The 13,667-nt window shown below is 40.5% G+C and overlaps 1 protein-coding gene across 3 annotated transcripts; it reads left to right on the forward strand.

Moving 5' to 3' along the window:
* The first annotated feature begins 417 nt into the window (after positions 1–417).
* LOC120714000 (polypyrimidine tract-binding protein 3-like) lies at positions 418–13,431 on the forward strand. 3 transcript variants are annotated; one of them, XM_039999982.1, is made up of 14 exons: positions 418–570; positions 1,307–1,370; positions 1,460–1,626; positions 4,866–5,009; positions 5,139–5,300; positions 5,409–5,519; positions 5,699–5,855; positions 6,426–6,485; positions 6,629–6,741; positions 9,975–10,008; positions 10,097–10,189; positions 10,584–10,806; positions 10,902–10,979; positions 11,390–13,431. In XM_039999982.1, the coding sequence occupies exons 2-14, from the start codon at positions 1,346–1,348 to the stop codon at positions 11,520–11,522; spliced, it is 1,500 nt and encodes a 499-aa protein (XP_039855916.1). In that variant the 5' UTR covers positions 418–570; positions 1,307–1,345; the 3' UTR covers positions 11,523–13,431. The 3 variants fall into 3 exon arrangements, with proteins under 3 accessions (XP_039855916.1, XP_039855917.1, XP_039855918.1); XM_039999983.1 differs by having other exon boundaries at positions 1,490–1,626; XM_039999984.1 differs by lacking the exons at positions 418–570; positions 1,307–1,370; positions 1,460–1,626 and adding an exon at positions 1,654–1,787 and having other exon boundaries at positions 4,894–5,009.
* Positions 13,432–13,667: the final 236 nt, after the last annotated feature.

A 13,667-nucleotide genomic window follows, 5' to 3' on the forward strand; every position in this document is an offset into this window, starting at 1 on the left:
AGCAATTTTTATTAGTATTTATTTAAATTTATACCATATTTTGAATTTAAGGCAGAAATTAAATTTATTTAATGTGTTTAATGGAGTTATAATTGATAAGCAATTTTAAATTGATTTTATTTATCTTGCTTTGAAAAAAAATATAATAAACTAAGTACTTTTTATTTTATTCCATATTTCAGGAATTATTTTTCATTTTAATTTATGTTAATTTTACATACAAAACATGCATTTTCTTTTAAATGTCATTTTGTAAAATCTTTTTACATTTATCTGTTTGTAATAGTATTTTTAATTGTACATGTATTTGATATTGTTTTAAATACAATGATGAATATATTTGACTTATTCTTAAGTCTTTTAATTGTTACTATAATTATTTTTTATAATTATTGTATTTCTTTTTATCTGAGGTGTGTCCTCCAGACGCCATGTTCTGTCGTGACGTCACCAAACGGGAAGTGAGCTCGTTGTTCTCCTTGGTGGCTGCCTGGCTGCGAAGGCTCGCGGACCAAAACAACTCCTTCTCTGCTGCGCTTCCTCCTCTTCCTCAGCACGGACCATGGACGGGTGAGAACGGGAAACCGTCCCGAACCTTCTCGGAACCGTTCCCACCGCACTTTTACCTTCCTTCCTCCCTTCGTTTCCTTGGTGACTGAACCGCACCTGCGCGAGCCTCAGGCGCGCCCCTCCCTGCCTGTTTGTTGTTGGTGTTTACTGAAATGCTCTCCCAGAGCCCCGTTTTCCTGCTCCTCGCGCGCTGTTTAGTTGCTCGTGCGCTGTGCTGTGCTGTGCTGTGCTGTGCTGTGCAACTCTGCTCTGTTCTGTTCGGCTCGGCGTGAAAGTGTCACGGGGCAACAGTAGCGACAGCCGCGGTGTTTTATTATCTGAAATCTCGCGATATGTGCGTGTTCACGCAAAGAGCCTCTCTGTCTGTGTACAAACAGAGAGGAATTACTTTCATTTTCTGTTAATTAGTTCGACTTTGGGGTTCTAAAATGTCACCAGCAGAGCCCGAAGCTTCTTTAACTGATCCCGGGAGAAGGTTAATGGTTAAAATGTTAGCGGTAAAGTTAAACAGAAGCTCAGAGCTGAAAATGAAGAAGTCATCAATCATCTCCTGCAGTCTGTCTCAGGAAACAGGCTTTAAAGATCAATCACGTCTCAAAAAAAAAATTGCAAAAGAAGACACAGGATTTTAAATATGGAGGTTCATGTGCTGCTGATTTGATAAATTCATTAATAAATTGATGAAATGTGATATAACTTTGACATTTCAATAAATGATTATTGTGTTTGTTTCCAGGAGTCAGAGTTCAGCTCGTCTGTCAGCAGCTCTGAGAACATGAGCTCCTCTCACCTGTCCACAGGTGAGTCTATGAAAGTCTATGAAAGGGAAGCTCCTCCCACCTGAACCCTTTCCATCATAATTTACCTGTCTGTTTCTGTCTATCTGCAGTGGATGGCACTGATAGACTGTGTGTTTCAGAGCGTGCTCAGTGCGTCCCATCTCGGGTCCTTCACCTGCGTCAGCTTCCCCCTGACGTCTCTGAACAGGAAGTGCTTTCTCTGGCGCTTCCCTTTGGTCGAGTTAGTCAGCTGATCACACTGAAGACAAAGAATCAGGTGAGCGCTAACGATGCCAGCAAGGTGCGCAGTACACAACTGTCTGAATTCCTCTTAACCTGTTCTTTATTATTATTAAGTCCTTGCTGGTGAAAGTGTGCAGGTTTATGTGGTTTAGAACCCTGAGCAATTCAGTTTTACTGTACAGCACATGTGCTCTTGTTAATTGGAGGAAAAGTGAAATAAAAATACACAAAATAAAAAGAAATCCACTAAATTGTTGAGAGCGGCGTTCGGCTGCGACTGCTTGCGACGCCATCTTGCATCCAAATTTATTACTAACACATTTGGTAGCTGTGTGGGGGTTTGTGAGGTTGTACTGAGTGAGTAATCACCGTGTGTCATTATATAGCTCTTTAGTTAGCCACAAGAAGGCACTTTGTTATTCACTTCAGTTCAGTTTTATTTATACAGCACCAAATCACAACATGTCGTAAGGTAAAGACCCTACAATAGACCCTCACTATCCTGTCTCCCTTCCCTCACCCCCAACGCCCAACGCGAGTTGTACCCACCTATCTTTCCTTCATCTGGATTCACTTACCCTAACATCTGCAATCAGGATAAGCAGTCACACAAAGCTGCAAAGGGAGATAAAGCTGTAATATGAGAAAAATCTAACAAGATTGAACACAGTATACAGATGCCTGCTTAACGAAAGTAGTGGTGGAGGACCAGCGCTTTATGAAGGCGTGAGTGCTTTAAATGCTTCGGTCAGTTAGACTGGACAACAGCTTAGCCTATTTAAAGCCTGGAAAGAACGCCAGTTAAAATGTGACTGTGTGAATGTGCGACTGCAATGTTTTTTTCTGACGAAAACAAGGCAATATCTAAATAAAAGCTTGTGCAGAAACATGAAAATGATGATAAAATGTATCGAGACTTTTGTCAAATAATAAAAACAAGATGACATCCAATCAAAACAAATAAGTTGTGTACAAAGGCAGGACGAGTTTGGAAGGTATCTGTTTAGAAGATGGAAGGCTTTTGGAAATGACACTGTTTCTCATAAATTCGACAAAATGTAACTGCTTAGGAGGAATAGAAGAGCAGACAGATGAACACGTGCCAGGCACTTTTGATGTCTAGGAAAATAAGACGCTTTGCAAACTGTGGAGCAGCTCTCACTGATAAAATCATCACAGATTTTAGACTATTTCATTCAACTGAATCAACTTCAGATTTAGTCCATTTAATACTATAATAACGTTGTTGTAACTTGTTTGCATTAAACAGGTAAAAAAAAAGAAAAGAAGTAAAGCTGCATCTAACAATCTATGTTTATACTGATGCTCATTGGGGAAGCACAGAGACATTCAGTTTAGTTCAGTTTTATTTGTACAGCACCAGACAGTCACCTCACACCTCGCATATTGTAAAATAAAAACTCTACAATACTGCGGAGAAAACCCCAACAATTAAGCAACCCCTATGAACAAGCACCTAAGCGACAGTGGGAAGGAAAAGCTCCCTTTTAACAGGTAGAAACCTCCAGTAGAAACAGGTTCAGGCAGGGGTGGCCATGTGCAGCGACCGGTTTGACAGGACAAAGACATGCTGTGGAGGGGAGCCAGAGATTAATAATAACTAATGATTAATTTCAGAGAGGTTTATTAACACATAGTGAGTGAAGAAGAAACACTCAGTGCATAATGGGAATCCCCCAGCAGCCTACACCTATTGCATCATAACTAAGGGAGGATTCAGGGTCACTTGGTCCAACCCTCTCCGCGAGAGAGACACTGCGCAGCAGTCTGAGGGCTCTGCCAGGAGTGGCGATGCTGTTTTCCAGAGAATTGATTAGTCAGTAGGTGGGAGTTTCACACCTGTTGATGTGTAATCTGGAACATAGCCTGTTTGCAGCATAAGTAACCATAGCGATATATCCCAGTAAAAAGTGAACCACCTTTGAAAAACAGAAAAAAGAGTTAAACCTGAAGTCACATGGATAAGACCAAATCCTGCTTTGTAGCGCAGGCCTCTGGACATCAGAGTGAAGGAGCGGAGAGACGAAGCAAAATGAATTCCCGCCCACAACACCTCTTCGTTGAATTCAAATTTAGTGGGAAAATGGGCATGTCAGTTTTGTTTCTTAGTAAAAACAGTTAATATGATTGTACCCTGTATATGCAGAGCTCCAGCTGAGCCAACCAGCACACTGTTTATTTGTATTTTATCTTGTCTATGTCATCACGCCGCATGTGACTCAGATTGTCTTTTTTTAATGGCTTCTCATTGCTTTAGTGCCCTCTCAGGTTCTTACAGATGACCTCTCATCCAGAGATAAATAATCCTTCATTGATGCATTGGACACTACAAGTTATTTTAATAATCGTCTCATGGGTCTGTCACTAACAGTGACATGTTCATGGAAACAAGTAATGACATGTTTCAGGTGTGCGTCATGGCACCAGAGCTGAACTCTTATTTCAGCTTGTGTTGTAATATGGTGTTGTGCAAAAGTTTCAAGTCAGCCCTCATTTCTTTGTATTTGGATGGAACGATGGGAAATCGGTTCAGTGAAACGTGTGCAGAGATAAATGGTTCCACCTGCAGCTGCTCTGAGGCATGTGGAAGTATCGGGGGGACAGATACTGAACCCTAAATTACCCACGATACATCCATCAGAGCGCAACAAGTGTATGTGAATGTTAGGCAGGGTCTAAGCCACTCTTCCACTGAGTGGTGTGTTTTTATGACAGGCTGTAACAGGCGAGTAACAAAGAGTCTAAAATTATTTAAAGCTGGTTCCTCACTAAGTTTTCTGTTGTGCATAGACACTTGTTACTCTTTGTGTTTGGAGCATTTTCATTCTTGAATGGCTCACAGAGAGCGGGTTTACAAACAAAAAACAGTCTTCCGAAAATGGTCAGAAATAAGGGGCGGTTCAAGACTTCTGCACAGCAGTGTGGTTCACTGTGTTGTGTAATTTGTGAGGTAGTGAAAGTCAAACACATGATGGCTGAGGCTTTGTGTTCTCTTCAGTCTCCTTTGTGGTCTGATCTCAGTGTGGATTAAAGTAATGAAAGGCTTTTGTACTGCTCCCTCACTGCTTTATTTTGTTTACACCTGTCACATGATCCAAGCAAATCTTTTTTTTTTCCCTTCTGTGTGAATGGACAGATTTTCTACAGAGAGCAGCTCTAGCTAATGTTAGCTTAGAAAAGACGTCCCACCGTGACAGACTCACACAGAGAGGAACACATGACATTTTTAACTAATCGTTTTTTTCTTTTCAGGCGTTTTTAGAAATGGCGTCAGAAGAAGCCGCTGTTACCATGGTGAACTACTACACCTCAGCCACTCCCTCCATCAGGAGCCAGCCAGTCTACATTCAGTACTCCACCCATCGCGAGCTCAAGACTGACAATATGACCAATCAGGTGAGGAGCAGCAGCTCAGGCCCCACCCATGGTGTCTGTTTATTTGTTTGAAGTTTGATCTGTCATCTGTTTACAAAAAGCAGCGAGATGGTCCTTTAAACAATCAATAATATGTTTGTTTGCTGACAGAGGGCTCAGGCAACGCTGCAGGCCATGAATGCAGGAGCAGTGCACTCTGGGAACATGGCTTCAGGTGGGGAGGGCCGGGGCATAGCTCCAGGTCAGAGTCCCGTCCTGAGAATCATTGTGGAGAATTTATTTTACCCTGTGACTCTGGAGGTCCTCCAGCAGGTCAGGACTGCAGATATCATCAGTGTTATTATTGTTATTATTATTGAAGTTTTTATTATCATGTCCTTTCTAACAGTTCTTGATGGTATTAATAAAATTTTTCCACAGATCTTTAGTAAGTTTGGCTCCGTGCTGAAGATCATCACGTTCACCAGAAACAACCAGTTTCAGGCTCTCCTGCAGTTCAGCGACACCGTGCATGCTCAGCACGCCAAGGCTGTGAGTCATACACTTACACACACATTCTCACTCACATCTCTCTCTCTCTCTCTCACACACACACACACACACACACACACACACACACACACACACACACTTAGAAATCCAGCTCCAGTTCTAGGTCTGAACTGGTGCGGGTCCAGTCAGATCACAGTATGTGTCCTTCTCTCTGTCAGACTCTAGACGGTCAGAACATCTATAACGGCTGCTGCACGCTGAGGATCGACTTCTCCAAACTGAGCGTGCTCAACGTGAAGTACAACAACGACAAGAGTCGGGACTTCACCAGAGCCGACCTGCCAAGCGGAGAGCTAGAGCCCGCCGCCACCTTCGGTAAGAGTAAGGGCCTGTCTCAATATGCATACTTTTGCGTACTTGTGTTCTCGTGTACTCGTGATAAGTCATGCCGAAAATATTCCCTGATGCCTCCGACGTCTTCGGAGACGTCTGTTACCCACCAGCTCCATAGCAGACTGGGAGGTCGAGGATCACTAGAGCCGGCGAGAACAGCGGATTCCCGGCACATCATTTTCAAACCCCCCCCCCCCACGGTCTTTTACTACTCAGGTTAAACATGATATATAGGTCTCTTAGATAACTTTGAAATGTTAATGTTTGGCTTTTTCAGGGTTTTATTTGTTCCTGAGTAAATCGAGTTGGCTGAGATTAAAGTTAAGCTTCATAACATATTAGTCACAGTTAAATTAAGAGGGGACGGCCGAAAGAACTCTGGACCTGTGACATCATCAAGTACGCTGGTGTTTCAGTTGTACAAATTCATTACAACTCATCAAGCGCACACACCTCGACTGACCAGCAGCTGTCATTTCTATAACTCTATGCAGACCTCAGAGTCATTGTATGGGGGCGGGGCTAGTGAGCTAACCTGTATGTGTTTTTCAGGTGTAGCTTTGCCTCCGTATGGAGCAGCGGCATTCCCACCCACTTTCCACCAACACACAGGTGAGTTGCACATGAACATCACCTTTGACCATTGACATTTACATGTTTTAAGATGAGTCCATGTTTAATAATCCGGCTGCTGGATGCGCTGAGCGTGAATATGGAAACCACTGAAATAAAGTTTTGGTGTTTTCCGTCCTCAGGTCTGTCCATGGCGGCCGTCCCCGGCTCGCTAGTGTCTCATCCTCGCGTCTCGCTGCAGATGGCGCCTCCTGCTGTCCATTCGGTGCTGCTGGTGTCGAACCTGAACCCAGAGGTCAGAGGTCACACATGCTCGCTCACACAGTCACTATCCAATCAGAGCACAGCTCACTGAGCTAACTTGTTTTTTGTTTTTGAACAAAATAACAATTACAGCACTCATTTTACATGACAACAAAAAGTTACATACAGGTACAAGTGGTTAAGAACAAAGCAGCCATCGAATAAAGAACAAAAGAACAGTATAGGTCAGAAATACCATAAAGCAGCATACAAGTACAGTAAGGTGATCTATCATATAAAAGTAAAAAACAAAAGTACGCACATACAATCAAGTAAGGTGTGAGCTTCATTTAAGTTACACTTGTCTAATGAAGCCTTCCAGAGCAGCACTTCATTTTTAAATCCAGCAAAAATCGGAGTAATTTTCAATAAACGACGTTTGTGAATGAAAAATTTTGCAACTATAATCTAATACTTGAAAGGTTAGAGAAGGGCAGTCAATATTTATGGAGGTTAGCCAGTACTGAAAATCATCCCCAAAAGATCTGGAACTTTCACATGAATAAAAAAGATGCTCTGTAGTCTTAATATCAGTATTGCAGAAAGTGCATGCATTCGTATCTACAGGGTGGGCCATTTATGTGGATACACCGTAATAACATGGTTGGTGATATTAAAGTCCTGTTTGTGGCACATTAGTATATGTGAGGGGGCAAACTCCTCAAGATGGGTGGTGACCATGGTGGCCATTTAGAAGTCGGCCATCTTGGATACAACTTTTGTTTTTTCTATCCGGTTGTTCAGTGATGACGCGACAAATCCTACTTCCGGGCCTAAAGTAGTCTGCGTTTAATATGGCTTTTGTGTTGTTAACATGTTTAATGTTATGTATTTTCTTCTATTTGATCTCAAAAAGCTCCTAAAACAGTCAGTGATCACTGTTGACCTCCCTCGGCTTTTATTACCGCTAATCATTTATTTAAGCTCAGTTTTTAAAACCTTAGGATGTAGCTACAGCCCAGCCCATGCAGCAGTATATGAATGACTAACCTCGTATTATGGATGGATTATCTCAGTTGTTCTCCTGGCTGAAGTTTGGTCCTTTTACAGCATCCTGCCATGCGATTTGTTCCTGACCACCGAGAACACTCACGTTAACTTTTATTGAGTGGGGAAAAAAAGTTAGCTTGTTTATATTATGCTAACATAGCTGTGTCGCTAGCGGTCACGTAGCACATCATTATATACCAGCTAGCCAAACTTCAGTAACCCTACAAACGTCAGTGCTTTTTAGTTTTCTGTCTTCATTTATGTTGGAAGTGATAGCAGAGCTGTACGTTTTAATTTGTTTCCAAAACCCCGCAGTCAGGACATGCTATATTGTATTTAGATAGAAGCTAGCGAGCTAACTCGCTAGCTTCTAACTTCGAACTCCGTTAAATGTCATAAATTCCGTTTTCATGGATGCCTGGATGTTAAACTCAATTGTTACACCTGGTAGAGCAGAACGCTGATCATTTTATTAAAGATGAAAGACTTTAGACAGTTTTTCAACTCTCAGTAATGCCATAGTGATCGTTTGATATATGGACCTGCAGCGGAGTTTAGACCCAGACATGGCTAGTGACGTCAGACTGAACAACCGGATAGGAAGAGGGCCATGTGACTCATCAAACCTATTGGTATGTCACAAGAAAAACAATGGTGTGCTTGGTTTCAACGTAACTTTATTCTTTCATGAGTTATTTACAAGTTTCTGACCACTTATGAAATGTGTTCAATGTGCTGCCCATTGTGTTGGATTGTCAGTGCAACCCTCCTCTCCCACTTCACACACTGATAGCAACACCGCAGGAGAAATGCCAGCACAGGCATCCAGTATCTGTAGTTTCAGGTGCTGCACATCTCGTATCTTCACACCATAGACAATTGCCTTCAGATGACCTCAAAGATAAAAGTCTAAGGGGGTCAGATCGGGAGACCTTGGGGGCCATTCAACTGGCCCACGACGACCAATCCACTTTCCAGGAAACTGTTCATCTAGGAATGCTCGGACCTGGCACCCATAATGTGGTGGTGCACCATCTTGCTGGAAAAACTCAGGGAACGTGCCAGCTTCAGTGCACAAAGAGGGAAACACATCATCATGTAGCAATTTCAAATATCCAGTGGCCTTGATGTTTCCATTGATGAAGAATGGACCCACTATCGTTGTACCCCATATACCACACCAAACCATCGCTTTTGTTGTTCCAACAGTCTTGGAGGGACCCATCCAATGTGGGTTAGTGTCAGACCAATAGCGGTGGTTTTGTTTGTTAACTTCACCATTCACATAAAAGTTTGCCTCATCACTGAACAAAATCTTCTGCGTGAACTGAGGGTCCTGTTCCAATTTTTGTTTTGCCCATTCTGCAAATTTTGTGCGCCAATCTGGGTCATCCTCGTTGAGATGCTGCACCAGCTGGAGTTTGTAAGGGTGCCATTTGTGAGTAGCTAATATCCACCGAAAGGATGTTCGACTAATGCTACTCTTCAGTGACACGCGGCGAGTGCTACGCTGTGGGCTCTTGCTGAATGAAGCTGGGACAGCCACTGATGTTTCTTCATTAATGACCATTTTCTTTCGTCCACATTTTGGCAAATCCAACACTGAAACTTAGCAGTTTGCTGACTGTAGCATGGGAGATGGGTGGTCTCGTAGGGTGTATTGCATTGAAATCTGCTGCAATGACCCGGTTACTGCGTTCACCAGATATCAACACAATTTCGATCCGCTCCTCACGTGTTAACCTCTTCGACATGTCAATGGCTGTGAACAAAGAGAAACTTGTAAATAACTCTTGAAAGATTAAAGTTACGTTGAAACCAAGCACACCATTGTTTTTCTTGTGACATTATCAATAAGTTCGATGTGTCACATGGCCCTCTTCCTATTGGAAAAAACAAAAGTTGTATCCAAGATGGCCGACTTCTAAATGGCCACCATGGTCATCACCCATCTTGAGGAGCTTGCCCCCTCACATATACTAATGTGCCACAAACAGGACTTTAATATCACCAACCATTCCCATGTTATTACGGTGTATCCACATAAATGGCCCACCCTGTATATTGAATTTCTTGTGAAGAAGTCATCGGACAGATATATGGCATTTAAATTTTTAAATTGATTTTCTTTTGCTTTCGGTGGAATTGGAAAGGAATGATACTTAGTCAAAAACTTCAAGTTATAATCTTTAAACATATATTTTCCACTGAACTAATTTTATTCACCTTCTGCAGAACGTCACGCCTCACTGCCTCTTCATCCTGTTCGGTAAGAAAACTCCAATTTTATTTATTTAACGTGTTTGAAAGGTGTTTCTGTGCTGATTCATTGACAGTTTTGTTTCATGTTTTTTCAGGTGTTTATGGAGACGTTCAGAGAGTGAAAATCCTCTTCAACAAGAAGGAAAACGCTCTTGTTCAGATGAGCGACGCCACGCAGGCTCAACTCGGTCTGAAACAATTCAGTTCATTTAAAAAAAACAAAATTTATTCATTTTAACATTTTTTTCTTCATTTTTAATGAAGCTGTGAGCGATGATACAGAAGGTCAGAGCTACTTTAGTTTTTAATTCCAGTTCAGTGAATTAATCTGTGATGATGATTAATTCAGCATAATAATAAATATTGTCATGAATAATGACTAAATGCACGGGAGTACAGTGGTCAATTGAATTATAATGAATGAAAAGTTCGGAATTGTATTTTTAATGATTTTAATACTGTAATGGATGAGCAGAAGAAAAATTCTTGTTTATCTCAAAAATATCTGTTGATAAATTCAATCGTTGTCTTAGTTTTTCATTATTATTTATTGAATAATCTCTATTTGTTCCTCAATGACAGCGATGAGTCACCTGAACGGGCAGCGTCTCCATGGTAACGTGATCCGGGTGACGTTGTCCAAACACCCGGTGGTGCAGCTGCCTCGCGGAGGGGCTGGGCAAGAAGAACAAGCACTGACTCGGGACTTCTCAGGCTCTGCCCTCCACCGCTTCAAAAAGCCGGGCTCCAAAAACTTCAACAACATCTTCCCTCCGTCAGCAACGTTGCACCTCTCCAACATCCCGTAAGACCGCCTCGCTTCCTGTTTGATGTGTTTGACTCTTGGAGACTGATATGCAGTTAAATATCTTTGTCCTTCATTGTTTCCTTGTTTCCTAGCTCTTCAGTGAGCGAGGAGGCGTTGAAGGATTTATTTTCTTTGAATGGATTTGCAGTAAAAGCTTTCAAGTTTTTCCAGTAAGTAACAAAGCAACTCTGTTCACTGATTTGTGATTGTTAACCAATCAGAAAAAAGCAGATTATTATGATTTATTTAAAAAGAAAAATACTATTTAAATGAAAACAAAAAACATGTTTTTTTAAATACAGATGTTACTGAATAATTTTAAATTTAAATTTTTATAAAATATTATTTAAATCTATAATTGTTTACTGTATGAAATGTTTACTTTACGAAATAATGAAAAAAGAAAAAGATAATGAAATAAACTGTTTAAAAAGTTCAGTTTTCTCTTCAGTTTCTAATGTTAAAAAAAAAATATTAAAAATTCTTTAAACTTTTTTTTTGTAAGTGTTTATGTACTCCTTTCCTCTCCCTCCTTTCTGATGGGTTGTGCTTGATGATGTCACTTCCTCTGATGTCACAGGAAGGACAGGAAGATGGCGCTGATGCAGCTGGCTTCGGTGGAGGAAGCCATTGAGGCTCTGATCGCCCTTCATGACCACCAGCTGGACCACAACCAGCACCTCCGGGTGTCCTTTTCCAAGTCCACCATCTGACCGTTGACCTCTGAGCGGCCGCTCAGAGCGCAGGGCTTCTGATTGGCCCGCGGCGCAGACAGACAGACCACGGGGATATCTTTCTGTGCTTACAGCCAGCCTCGTATCATGGTGGCAAATGATGTCACAACCGAGGGTCATGGCCATGGCTACAGAGGTTACAGAGCACATTCCGGAGCAGACTGAGTAGCAGTGCATTGTGGGTAATGAAGTCCATCATGGAGGTGACGTCAGTTTGTGTTTGTTAATGTGATGCAGGAAACGAAATCAGGAAGTAAAAAAAAAAAAGAAGGAAAAAAACCTGCCTTTTATCAAAGGTTTACTTTGAATTTATCTTTATTTAAAATTACCAATGAGCATTAAGTAAATTATTATAGATATTATTTTTAAATGAAATGAAATGATTTGACCCTTTTTTATGTTTAAAATTCAGATTCCAACGTTTTTATTTTTACTTCAGGTTTTTATTTTTCTCGTTCTTCACAAACTTCCGCCTTGTTATTTTTGAATTTTCAGCCTCTCTGCACACTGCCGTCTGATTGGCTGGAATTATGTTAATGATTATTATTTTTAATTATTATTTTAGGGTTAAGCTGCGATCTCAAAATCTTCTTCTGTGCCTTATTTTCTGAATTATTATGCTGGGTTCTGGTTTTTTACGTGGTGTTTGGAGGTTTTGGTGATGGATTGTGTTTGTGTGTCTTTAGATTTTTTTTTTTTTTTTTTTAAAGTAGAATTTTTCTACTTCATTTAAAATATTTTTGTTGGTGGTCAACATTTTGGGTGGGTTTTTTAATCATGAATGTATTTATACTGTACAACATGTAAGGCTTTCTGTGTGTTTGTGCGTGGGTATTTATGTGTGTGTGTGTGTGTGTGTGTGTGTGTGTGTGTGTGTGTATTAAGCTGAGTTGTGAGTGGTTGAGCTTCAAATGTCCCATCTTTTACTGAATTAATTTTATTAATTTCACTCCCTTATTTTAATATTTTTTTTTCACTTTCTGTTTGGATTCGATTTTTTTTTTTTTTTTTTAAATGGGAAAAAAGCCACAAAATACAGGAAGCTGCCGATTCCCAGTTTGCCTTCTGACCTCAGACCTGCCTACCGCTGCCATTTAGTTCATTTTCTGTTCAACTTTCCCCATTTTACATTTTTAATTTACTTCTTTTAATATTGGAGTTTTTTTCCACTTATTTAAAGATTTTAAGCACTTTATGTGAAATTGTTACAAGCGTTGTGGGTGGGTGGGGTCAAAACAAGCCAAAGTTCCTGTGCCTTTTAATTGGACAAATCCATTTGCCCCCATTATGAAATCACTTCCTGTTTGAATGGCCTAGAAAACTGTTTTCCTTCATTTAAATTTAAATGTAAACCACACCATTTTTAAAAAAAAAAGAATTTTGCGATAAACCCACCTACTATGGCCTTTCAAAATAACATTCCCTGCTAATGTTTTGAAAGCATTTTTGTTTACAGTTGTCTACATATTTATTCTAGCCTTGGTTAATTAATTAATAAACAGTTGGGATTAAAAAGCGTGTATGTGAAAACATGAAATCTTCAAAATATATTTGCCCTTTCAGAATAAGGTTAGAAATGGTTGTTTAAAATGTTGGGATTTTATTTTGATTTTTATTTAAACTTTTTGTTAAAACAAACTGTTTTTATACCTGAATGTATCAGCTGATGTAAAGTAGTTGTGGTGCATTGTGGGAGCTGGTGGGACTTTATTGTTATTATATGAAATATTTTTAACATGGACCAGTGCATGATGGGAGGGGGCAGCGCTAAGCTAAGCCGCACTCTGCTCCAAAACAAAGTTTGTTAATTTTTATTTATTCTGAAACTTTGACAGGAAGTTGTAGCATGAATCACTGAATAATTAAATAAAATCATCTGACTGCCAAAGACTCCGCCCACTCAATCAACTGAGCCTGTCACAAAACACTTATAGATTTTAGGTTGAGATAAAACTTTATTGTTCCTATCGTGACACAGTTGTGAACTGTGATTGGTCTGTTCCACATTAGATAAGTCTTTAGAAAAAATAAACAACAACAACAATAAACAAACATGATTCATCTGACTGGCCACGAGGGTTCATCCGACAGAGTGATGTCATCAACCAAACCGCAAGTGGCTAC

This window comes from Simochromis diagramma, unplaced genomic scaffold, assembly GCF_900408965.1.
Source record: "Simochromis diagramma unplaced genomic scaffold, fSimDia1.1 OVJJ01000596.1, whole genome shotgun sequence".
NCBI lineage: Eukaryota > Metazoa > Chordata > Actinopteri > Cichliformes > Cichlidae > Simochromis > Simochromis diagramma.